Below are 12,816 nucleotides of genomic sequence, written 5' to 3'. Positions count from 1 at the left end.
TCTCTTCTTTGCTGCTTGTTGGTCCTCGGTAGCTCTCTTGACACTTGACCTTTTCAAGCTCTCCCTTAGGACTTCACAGCAATTCTTAGAGACTTCCCTGGTGCTCAGACGGTAAAGAGTCTGTCTACAATGCGGGAGACCTGCGTCCAACCCCTGGGTCGGGAAGATCCTCTGGAGAAGGAAATGGCAATCCACTCCAGTACTATTGCCTGGAAAATACCAATGGACAGAGGAGCCTGGTAGACTACAGTCCATGGGGTCGCAAAGAGTCGGACACGACTAAGCGACTTCACTTTCACTTCACTTTGGGCTAGAAATTATGTCAGAAATTTTGCTACTAAAAGAAAATAAGACACTCAAAATGAGCCAATGGATGCTTCCATGAACAAATCAGTGGCTGATAGAGAGTTCAGGGACAGTCACATGAAAATTCATTTTTATTAGGTCACCTAAAATAAAAAAATTATAAAATACATGGGGGGATTCTGCAGATCTTCCATATACTTGCAAGGTAGCATGTTTAAAATATATTAATTTCTCCATTTATTTGGCACTTACTGAGTACCAACAGCAGAGCAATGTAGGGACAAAGAAAGAAGATTCTGTTTTCAGGAAGTTTAAAATCTGATTAAGAAGGAAGACACTTATCCAATCATCTGTTCTATGAAGCCGATAAGAGCCTGGAAGCTAATACTTTTCATAATAGATGTTAAACTAATTACTTAAATGGATGGTGCATTTTGCTTTCTTTTCAAAGTGATGCAGTCAAAGCACCTGGTCAAGGATCAAGTTGCAGTCACTTGCTGGCTCCTCCCTTGGTCACAAGAAAGCCACCCTTTCCTGTCATAGTAGCTGGAAAAGAGCAATCACAACGCTGTCAAAACAGTGAAAGTTATAATAGACCTGGGGATCTTGCTGGATGTTTTGTGAAAGAGAATCATTCACACTTTTACTTACCCAAAAACATATATTGAGAACCCACTGTCTTCCAGGACTTACCCCTGAGCTCTGGGGACCATGAAGTGGAAACAACAAAGAAGAAAAAGGAAGTCTCTGCTTTCTTGGAGCTTGGGTTGAAGGGATAAATAAATAAGTGCATGCTTAATGCTTCAGGTGATAAGGACCAAAGTCCAAATAGATGAAAGCATTCTATCACTTTGGCTACGAAGGCTGACCTTGGATATGGAGCTACCAAGCAGATTGTTGCCTGAGCGTCAAGCCAACACTAGAAAGACAGGGTTGAAAGACGAAGAGAGGCTGACACGGACAGCATCACCACACCTGGATCTAATCTTGCCTGAAATGAAATGATGTGAACAATTTCCCTTTTTGTTTAAGTCACTTGCCAATACCCCAATCCTTGACACTCCCATTTCTTATTACTCCACATATTATCAAACAACCATTAAGTTCTGAAAGTGTTCTTTATGTGCAGTGTCACTTTTTCATTCTCGCTGCTATCCTCCCACTTCAGTCCTTCTTACACCTGTAAGATGGAGTAACAGCAGAAGGCCTCGGGATGGAGCCCAGAGGAAGTCGTGAAAGAGGAAGGACCACTCTTTGGCCGACAAAATCCATGCAAGTCGGCCCAGGCAGCCACTCAGCATCACCTCATCTAAGAAAATGGGAGGCTCTGGCATGTAGATGCTGGGGGTTGGGAGGGAGGGTGAAGGAGGGTGGGTAACCCAGTCTTATTCCTAGGAAACTGGGATGCTGATTAATATCCAACATATGTCCTTTCCCTGTTCAAGTGCACAATAGTCTGCAGGATGTATCTTCCCACTCCTGCCTCACCTTACAACAAAATTCATGAGGAAAAGCATCTTTTTCTAGACAAACATCCAGCCTCTCTTCCAAAAACTGAATCCTATTAATATCACCTATAAGAAGAATAAGTGAAATCAGTCAATAGCAATGCAAATCTCCCAAAGATTAGATTTTCATGTTTCTTAAAAGAGATCAGTAGCTCATCATGACAAAGAATAGTAAATTATGATGAAGAAACATTTATTCTTATAATCTGGAAAATTGATATTATGTTTCTTAACCTTGTACCAGAGTTCAAAATAGATCATTCGACTTTCTCTAATTGGTAACTGACTCTGAGATTTGTCAGTTCTACTGTGTTCTATGCCCAATTTTTTTTCAGAAATGTTCCCTGTAAATTTAAGAATGCAAAAAGTAATTGGTGTTTGCTCCCTTAAACTCTCTTAAATATATCTAACTAAACTGTTCATATCCTCTTCAGTCCCCCAATTTTTTCACCCCCCACAGTGATGGAACAGTTCACACACAGAGAAGGATATGCTTGAAATCTCAAGTTCACAGGTTTTCTTATCAGAACGACCATGAATCAAGAGCATTGCAGAGAAACCTAAGAATTACTCACACACAGCAGCTGGCTAGCGTTATGACATTACACAGCTATTTATTTTTTTCTTTTTACATTGTATTACTTTTAGTGTAGCAATGTCCTTATTCTCAAGTTTTTATTTTTTTATTTTTTTTTGCTAATATTTTCCTGTATTTATTTGTAATTTTTATACTTTTATATATTTTTTTATAAAATTGAGCTTATTTTATACATGTACAAATAGTTTGTATCATCCTTTTTGCTTCACATGACATCATAATTATCTTATCATGTCATTAAATAGTCTTCAAAATTTGTATTCATTGACTGCATACTACTTCATCCTCAGTTCAGTTCAGTCGCTCAGTCGTGTCTGACTCTTGAATGAACTCATGTTGCGACCCCATGAATCACAGCACGCCAGGCCTCCCTGTCCATCACCAACTCCTGGAGTTCACTCAGACTCACATCCATTGAGTCAGTGATGCCATCCAGCCATCTCATCCTCTGTCGTCCCCTTCTCCTCCTGTCCCCAATCCCTCCCAGCATCAGAGTCTTTTCCAATGAGTCAACTCTTCACATGAGGTGGCCAAAGGACTGGAGTTTCAGTTTCAGCATCATTCCTTCCTCAAGTTTTTAAATATCAAAAACACAGCAAAAGTAAAGCTACATGAAAAATCTTTAATTTTTATAATCTCTAAACATTCAAACAGATGTCAATAGATACATATTATTTTTCTTAAATCAGCCAAATCTGAGACATTTAAATATTAACAGTTGTTAAAATATTTTCTTCTATAATAGTTTTGATTAAAATGACTTTCTTTGACTTGAATCAAATTATTGAATTATTTTCTAATGCTAATTGGATTCCCTTTATTATATCTACTGGCCTTTAAATGAAAATCCTACCAGCCATCCCTTAGTACTATACTAACAGGAACCAGGACCTGGGAAGGCCTCAGAGGCAGGTTAAGTGCTGCTGGTTCTAAGGGTGACTGCATACCAATATCCTAGAACACAGAATACCTCCAACACATGGAGGCAATAGTTTCAACTGGGTTCAACTGGGTCAGGACAGATGTCGTTATATTTCTTGATTGCTCACATACTCAGAAATCCTAAGTAAATAATATTTGCTTTTGCATGGTAGTAAATAAGAAATAGTTCCATCCCATAACTGGATTGTCACCTAATCCAGTCTGTGCCTCTCTTATAACTATTGACAGTTTTTAATTCCATCAGCAGTTCTCTCTGCCCTACCAGAGAGAACTGTGTGTCTGTCCCCTAAGACACACAGACATATCTGCACACAGAAGTATCATTCTGCCACTTCCCCACCAATTCACCATTCCTTATGTATTCATTCAGCTTAACCTTATCAAGCTCTTTGGTTGCCTGAGGATTTAAAAATGTTAAAATAAAAAAATTAATTACAAACTTGAGAGGTGCAGGTGGCACCTGATCTGTGTCCCAAGGCAGCAGGTCACTCCGTATCATCTAAACAGCAGTATCATGCTTGCTTCTAAACTCCAGAGAAACTTTCTATTGAGTCTTGTAAGTAGTGAGATGATGCTGAAATGAGGATGTGGGAACACAAGGTCTAAGCCACAGCGTTATATGGCTACTGAGGTTATTTAAACTGCCACTGATTCAAAATCAGGTGGAATCTTATTTGGAATAAGCCCCTTCCTCCCACAGTGGTCCAGTGAACATGCAGCATAAAAATCCCTTCTCTTCAGGTGACAGCAACTAAGGCGAGTGATGGAATCACAAGTGATATGTTATCAAAGCCACATCTCAATAAAACTTGGGTGTGTGTATGTCCTCAGTTGCTTAGTCATGTCTGACTCTTTGTGACCCCGTGGACTGTAGCCCACCAGGCTCCTCTATCCATGGGAATCTCCGGGCAAGAATTCTGGAATAGGTTGCCATTTCGTCCTCCAGGGTATCTTCCTGACCCTGGGGTCCAACTCACATCTCCTAAGTCTCCTGCATTGGGAGGTGGATTCATTACCACTGTGCCACTTGGGAACCCCTCAATAAAACTCAGGAACAGATAAATTTAAATATCAGATACACCATTTATCATATCACTAAAGCGACACATCTGAAAATATAATATTTGCCAGTTAAAAAAACAAAGATTTTTCTCCATAAGTTAGGTATAACTAACACATCCTCCATGAGTATCATATCCTGGCATACTACTGAATAAAAATGTAATAAAATCCGTATTCTGGTAGGATATACCTTTTGTTTTTCATTTGTGATTAACAGCCTTGGAGGAATTTTTTTTTTTAATTTTCCCATGAAATGGGTATATATTTTTAAATAAAAATTACTTAGTTTAAATTATAAAGCTTTTAACTTCAAACTACTTAAAATGTCAAATACTTGATGTTTCATTTCAAATCAGTACATTGAAAATACCCATTACCTGGAAACTAAGGAGAATATTTTTACTGTTTATTGTGAGCCAGACTCCCTATTTTATTATTAAAAAGGGAAGTTTCCAATGAACCAGAAAGCAAATGTATTTTAAAGCAACAACCAAACTAAGCATATTTATTATCACACAAGATTATATTTTTACCTGCCAGATATGTGCAATCTCTATGTCAAAGCAATTTTCAAAAAGTTAAAAACACAACACGTACAAATATAGAACAAATGTATGCTAAAGATTTATAAACTCATTAATGCCTAGTCCAGTAAAAGAGTATTTTGAGAAACTAGGAATTTACAAGCATTTCTAGAGGAAGGTTAGAATGAGATTGCTAGGTTACATAAAAGCTGATCAGTGCTCTACAAGCCAATACAAACTTGTAGTTATCATGTGTACCTGATGGAAAAAGAAATCATCGATTGTAGTGTCCAAACTCTAATCAAAGACTAAACGACAAAGTCAGACATAAGTGCATTCTTCTAGATACTTAAACAATCATATGGGTCTATTAAACAGTTTTCCTGCATAATATCAAAAGATCATGCTATCGTATTATCTTTAATTTTTTAAATTTTGTATTGGAGTACAGTTGATTTGCAATGTGTTAATTTTTGCTTAACTTAAAAGTTATGTATAATTGTTCTTAGCACATTGACTTTAAAATTATGCCACAGAACTCAAACTGGGAAAAACAAGTATGATATTTTGAAAGAATGTATTACACATGGTCTAATGCTGTTCAGAAATGGGCAGACATAAGTAATTCAGTTTTTTAAAGTTATCCAATATTGTGCAACAGACACTGAAAGCAATCGGTGCTACAGCGGACCACAGGTGGCAGATGGAGTGGGAACACTTGAGAAGTTACTCTAAAGAACTCTGGATGTTGATGCCAAGCCTTTAAGGGCTCTAAAATGTAAGTAGGGAGAAGGTCTAGAGGTTAATTTCATACTTGCTTTTCAAGATTTAAATCAGAATTACAGGTAAACCCTGGTTCTATTAGTTCCAAATTGTTTGAGCTCTTTTAAACTTTTATAAGTATACTTACATATTGAAATTCTGATTTCAGTTTAAAAGGAAAAATTCAAGTTAAAACTTGCTCAGTTAATTAAGATTTTTGTTACTGAGACTGTCCTTTATTTAGTACTTTTGAATTTTTTTTTTTATGAATGGATTCCTGATTTGGTGGGCTTCCCTTGTGACTCTGTTGGCCAGAGAATCTACCTGCAATGTGGGAGACCTGTGTTCATTCCCTGGGCTGGGAAGATTCCCTGGAGAAGGGAAAGGCTATCCACTCCAGTATTCTGGCCTGGATAATTCCACGGACTGTAGAGTCCATGGGGTCGCAAAAAGTTGGACATGACTGAGCAACTTTCCTTCCTTCCTTCCTTCCTTCCTTCCTTCCTTCCTTCCTGATTTGGTTGATTTACTCAAAGATTTTCTTGAGCTCCAGTCTTCTCCTCAAAACAGGTTCTCAGGTGTGGTAGGGTCACTGATAACCTGTCCTTAGAGTCATTATGTTTGTTTGCTTAAAGAGTCTCCCCAAACTGCATAAGCTTCAGGCCCCCCAAAGCACAGCTCTAGCCTTGCCTGTCACTCCATGTTGATAGTCACATGGACTTAGTAAGTTTGTTTTTTCTTTTGTTTTTGAGGAAAAAATTGCCACTGTTTTCCCTAAATTTTAAAATATCCTGACCTCAGTATTTCTGGGAAGTTTATTCAAATATGATTTTTTTTTAAGTCTGCTTGCTGGTTTTTTGATTCTTTCCAAAAAGACTGATCCATTGCTTACTATGCTTCTGTCCATATTCCATGCTCATTTTCCTCAACACGTTTCATTACATCACGAATGGATTCCCTGTTCACTTGTTCCAGGGGCACATCCTCTGATAGGCTCTCTTCCTAAATCAAGGAACATATTACAGATGGTCTAATGCCTTTCAGAAATGGGCAGTCACAAATAATTCAATCTAAATATGCAACCAAAATACTGACATTTTCCTATTCAGATTATGTCTCTTCTTCCTCCCCAAAGATAAGGAAATTCATAAAGAGTAGATTCACAGGGATAATCCTGATTAATTTGGAGAAGCAGACTTACTTCAGATAAATATTAAGCACACTATGAGACACAAAGAAACCTGCACCAACCGAAACATTAGCAGGATTTTAGTCCATATTATCCAAGGTGAAAACTTCTTTATGGACTATATAGTCATAGCACACATAGAATTACTTGAGATTGATGGTGCTCACTTAGCAGTAAAGTATGTAGATGACACTTAGCAAATAATTACACAGAATCAGTGCTCACTAAAATGACAAAGAGTTCTGAAAACAATATCCTCAAGAAGGCACATGTGATAAACACACTATTAGACATTCACCTAAATTCTCGTGATTTTATACTTCTTAGCAGTTGAAGCATTATGTTCAGTTCCTCCATTCTGCTTGCATTTACCTTTATACCAAATTCTTCAGGTTAATCAAATTATTGGGTTAGGATAATTCATATAATGTGTCTCACTATTATACTATCTATATTATTTTTATTTCAAAATAATAATATTGTGTGATAATTTCTATTAGAAGAATATAATAATAAACGTTCATTAAAGATGACACAATAACAACTCAGCACATAAGGAAGCCAACCCTCCAATGAAGAAAGGATTCAAATCTGATACAAATCTTCAAACTGAGGTGCTAATACATTTATTGCTTAGATCAAGCATTAGGTATCACATGAGGATCACAGGTTTGTTTTCCATGTTGGCCAACAACCTTCAATCATGAGCAGAGACCTCTCATACATATGCAGGAGTTAAGAGAAGAGATATTGATGGATAAAAACAAATCCTGATTATCACTCCTAAAACAGTCATTCAAATTGTATGCCCCACCTGTCGTGGGCCAGAATATATCTTTCCCCCCTCATAACAAGGACACTTTTGACAGAGGAAGGAAACAAAATCAAGATTCTAGAGAAAATTGCAAGGTGGAGTTGAGTGGGTCATACTCATTAAATTGAATCCCTTCATCTATAAATGTCATCATTCGTGTTAAATAATCACCATCAACAGCAGTTGAAATGTCTAATACAGGCTTCAGTCTTTTTTCTTTTCAGTGGGGAGTAGGGTTAGGGAGGACATCAACTTCCAGGAAAATAATTCAGCTGTAAATTAACTTCCAATTGTGTTGTTCCTTAATAGGAAAGACTGACCATTACTCCTCAAAGTGATATGTGATCCAGGAGACAGATTTACAACACTAAATATGCAATCAAAATATTGACATTTTCTTATTCAGATTATACCTCTTCTTCTTCTCCTCCGTCTTTCCCCAAAGATCTGGAAATTCACAAAGAAATAGTAGATTCACAGGGATAATCTTAAAGCAGAGAGCTACTGCCTTCTTCCACTTGTGGCTCATAGTGGAAAGGAAGTGAACCAACCACTGTCTTCACCGCATCTTCTCACAAACAGGACTCTAACTTGGGATCTATATTCTAACTTTCCTCTTCAGTTCCAGTTAAGAGGAGAGCGCCACTAGAATCTTGACTAAGATCCAGTGAGTATCTTAGTCATCTTGACTAAGTACAGAGAGTACGAGAAGGCAAACCAAGTAGAGGTACATGATTTTTACATATCAAGTCCTGGGTCAAAATTTGGAGATGCTGCCCATTCAACTTGTTTTATCTTCAAAAAGGCAGAGAATACATATATACACACACGCACATAAAGTCCACGGTTTTGGCTCTTTAGAAACATTACTCTCTCCATGCAGACTTTTCTGACTTAAAACTTGCCATTAATTGTAAAGATTCATTTCAAAACATGGGTAATTTCTGAGATGCCAAATGTTTCAAGCAAGTCTTATATCTTGAGAGGATGTCTTATGCCAGAACCTCATCCAGGCTGACCCCTCTGTATGATTTACTACTAAGAATAAGATGTAAACAGAGTAAAAATGTCTCTGGATCCTTTGGAGGGAAAGATCTGTACCTTTTAAAAATTTACATGCAGTTATCATTATTTTCTTATTAGGGCTCAAGAATATTTCATTTTTGTTAGTTTTAAAATCTTATCTGAAAGGATTACTTGAGTTCTTAAAATACTTCTTAGGAATAAAAAGGTTAGCCATCAAAAGCCTTGAGCAATGCTGATGTTTATGATTTCCTTTTCATTAGCCTAATTCCCATCCAGGTGGCAAACTCCTTTTCAGAATTTCTCAAATGATGGGACAGGACTGAAAAAAACAAAAACAAAAAAACCTCTACCCTGACTTAAGTAATAACAAATTTCAAATACATGCTTGAAACACCTTGTTTGTATATAAATCTACATATACAAACAAACACCTCCCAAACATTCTAGAGTTAAGGAAAAACCCAGTTGATCCAATTAGCTAATATGGATTATAATGAGATTCACTGGCCTTTGAAGCTATGGTTACAAAGGATACTGTCAAATGCGATTACCAAGAAATTATCACTTTGTGTAGTCTCTATGAATCTTTACGTCTACAAAGTCATTTAAACATATACTTCACACTTGATCAACTGTAACAGCCATCTGTGTGGTGATCAAGGATTTTAACTATAGAATCTCAAATGTTCTTAACAATGCAAATTTACATAGGTACTTCTAATTCACTGAACTTTAAACAAGAGTACTAAATACATCTAAATAAAACAGAGGCTGAAAAGTTAAAACTAGCAATGATATTTGAAGAGTCAGCCAGAGATCCAGGTGGACTGAGCTGGGAGACACAACCAACTCAGAAAGGGATATCTGCCTGGCTATTCAGACACGAAGCACCTCAGAGCATGTGACTGCTAAAAAGATGCTCAGTATGAAGAACATTATACCTCTGTGGATTTCAGGGGACAAAACACAAAGAGAAAAAAATAAATATACAAACAACTGATCTTGCCAGTATCTTGTTATCACATCTAAGGAAACAAGAAAGGCAGCCCAGAACTCTGCTTATCTAACAAGGGAAGGACTGTTGAAGCTGCTTCCTTTAAGTAAGAGTGACCTCCAGTGACTTTTCAATTGCACCTCAGGGTACTGCATTAAATTATTCTATAATTCTTTCATACTAGCAAATCATTCAGTACTAGTCATTTTTAAGTTCTCAGCAAAGTGACAAAGTGACTTGCAGGACCTACAGATCGCATGTAAATGCCCCCATTTTAATTAACTCATGGAAGTTGTACACAAAGATAATTAAAATTGTGTCTGAAACACAGGGCAGGATTTGCTAACGCTCATTTTTAGGAGTGACTCACATAATATGGCATTAAATGAGCTAATACTAAATGATGACAGCACAAAAGTATCACAGGCTGGGCATACATGGATGAATGCTGGAAGGGTAACTGTATTTGTACAAAATGCTTTTCACTTTAGTGCAAACTTCACTGTGAGGGCAGAGTTGTTTCCCCTCCCCCACTCCAGCTAAATCTGGATATCCAGAAACAAGATCAGTTTCTAAACATGCCTACTAGCACTTTCTTGAAATACATACTAGCTTACCTTACTCCCTACAACTTGATTTTTTAAAAATTCTTCAAGGGAATATGATGTGGAAGGAGAACATGGGGGCTTTCTTAAAATCCCTCAAGGAAAGAAAAGCCCTGTGATGGAGATTTTAATCTGAATAACACTTGGAAAACTTTTTCTGATTTTCAGATTAAAATGCCCTGAGGTCAGCTGAATCAATTTGGCTAGCATCTTCAGATCACTCACGGTGCTAGTTCAGAACTGAGGGGTTAATACATCTTGACGGAACCAACAAAATCAGAAACACAACAGATCACAGTATACAAGCATGTACATTTGCAAATGAACCTGAATGGCAGGTTTTATTTTTCCTTTCAGCAAAAGCCATCTACCTTTGAAGGGTCTATCCTTACCGGAATTCTGACTATCCAGGTTTGCCATCTGAGCTCTGCTGCGGAGCCCGCCCGCCTGTGCAGCTCCCGAATTCTTGGTACCCAATTCCGCAGAGCCCCAGCAGCAACCATCTATGCTAATGCAGGACCCGGCCAGGTCGGCCAGCGATTTTCTTTCTTACATAAACCCAACAAAATGCATTGGTATTAAAAAGAAACAAATGACCACATTGGCATGATCTTCTCTTCTTCTTTCTCTCTCTAGTCTCTGTCCGCCTCAATATTCTCATGCTAATTTTAGGTTTTACTACAACTTGAGCTTTCTCAATGAATATTCAAAGCAACAGCACACAGAGAAAATTCAGCTCACAGACAAAAAGTCAAACAGGCTTTGTGTTTCATAGACCTGACAAGTGGGAAAACCATTGTAAACTGTCCTATCCAAGCGTTGGGACTTTGCGATGTTTTTTAAATGCCTCATTTTCAGAAACAGGCCAGCTAGTCCATTTGTAAAATTCAATTATTATTATTTTTTAATAACACGAATTCTAAGTTGTCAGCATAAGTTTTAAAAGATGTGCTGTACTCACAAGTATTCCCTGCTGCTAATGTACTCCAGGGTTGGGCAGACAAAAGAAAGAGCATCCTGAGAAAGGTTCCCGCGACGGGGTCCATGCTCAAAGTCGCCGGGGCTCCCCCACCCCCAAAACCCACGGTGTCCAGGCAGGTGCTCTGAGCTGGGATCTGCCTGCTCCCTCCCTCTCGGGGTCGCCAGCGCTTCCTCTTCAGCGCACTGCGAACCCGCGCAGCCGGCGGGGCGGGAGCCCCAACCTGCAGCCACACCCCCACCCCAACCCCCCGCCCCCCTACCGGCTCCTGCCGCGCTGCCAGCTCCGCGAGGCCCGGGCGCCCCTGGCGGTGGCGGGCGGAAGTGCGAGTCAGATCGTTGAAGGTCTTCAACCTGAACTCTCTACAGACGACGCTGGGGAGGTCGCTCTTGATCCGGGGTCCTGGTTCCTTCACTTGCAGGTTTCCCACTCTCAGCAGCTGAGTGGTTCAATGGACTTTAGTCTAAAGAGACCGAACTTCACCATGGTGATGATGCTTGAGCACGAACACTGATGCTAGGAAAAGTGTGTTTTTGTTTTTTTAGTTGAAAAAAAAGTAGGACAAGTAATCACGTTTAAAGGAAATATTTGCATGTATTGAGAACTGTTGTAAAAAAGACTGTTCTTGTTTTCTCAACTCATTTAATGATTTGTATTTTTAAAAACCCTATTATAGTAATCATTTCAAAATATGTAGAGTTATATATACAGTGTTATATGCCAAAACACATTTCAATAAAGGGGAAATAAAAAATAATTTAAAAAACTACCCCACTGCTACTATAATGTCATCATTTTACTATGTGTATTCTTACTTGGAGATTTGAGAGTTATGGTCTGCAGATACAGAAAACTAAAAACTGGCACCCTGGGAGAAGGAGTCTTATTCGAAACATCATCATGGAAGTGACCTTACATTAAGGAGGTAAACTGAATAATTTAATTAATGAATGAAGAGTTTTGTATCAACTTCTGTATACTGTGTGTGTATTGCTTTTCACTCAAATTCTTCAATAACAATTCCCAAAAGCATCATACTGAAAAATAAAGCAATATAAAAGGCATCACAAATAAATACAGATTTCAGACTATACAGATAAAGGGCTGTTGTTCCATGGAGTCAAAAGGATTTCAAGATCCAGGACTTTGAAATAAGCCTGGTGGCCTCCTCTATTTTCTGAAGAGGCTGCCAGCAGGTGTAAATGAAGGCAGTGTGAGCATAGCATGACTAGGATCAATACTCTCCTAAAACTGTGACCAGGCTCATAGCAATGTGCTGAGACTTATGAACAGGCTCCAGGCATTCTTGTGCCATCCAAAGTGATCAGAACATGAAAGGAACTTTAGCTCTGAGCAGGGCATTATATGCCTGAACACAAAGCAGAGAAGGTGTTTCTATTATTTCTATTCTGCAACCTGAGTAAAAAACAAAAACAGGAATAGAAAATGAAAATAACTTGGCAAGGTCACAAAAGTTTACAAGTAGAACTTCTGAGAATTTGCCCAA

General features: G+C 38.2%; 1 protein-coding gene across 2 annotated transcripts in view; it reads right to left on the bottom strand.

The window, feature by feature from the left end:
• Window positions 1-11,526, bottom strand: part of LOC102404051 (contactin-associated protein-like 3) — a 237,881-nt gene extending 226,355 nt beyond the window's left edge. For both annotated transcript variants that reach the window (XM_006069491.4, XM_006069492.4), the window contains exon 1: window positions 11,292-11,526. In XM_006069491.4, coding sequence (XP_006069553.3) covers window positions 11,292-11,376 — 85 coding nt within the window. In that variant the 5' untranslated portion in view covers window positions 11,377-11,526. The remainder of the gene's footprint in view (window positions 1-11,291) is intronic.
• Between the last annotated feature and the right edge of the window lie 1,290 nt (window positions 11,527-12,816).

Source organism: Bubalus bubalis, chromosome 3 (genome assembly GCF_019923935.1).
Source record: "Bubalus bubalis isolate 160015118507 breed Murrah chromosome 3, NDDB_SH_1, whole genome shotgun sequence".
In the NCBI taxonomy this organism is placed as follows: Eukaryota; Metazoa; Chordata; class Mammalia; order Artiodactyla; family Bovidae; genus Bubalus; species Bubalus bubalis.
The sequence above is the reverse complement of the archived record's forward strand: the minus strand, read 5'-3'. Positions and strand labels throughout refer to the sequence as shown.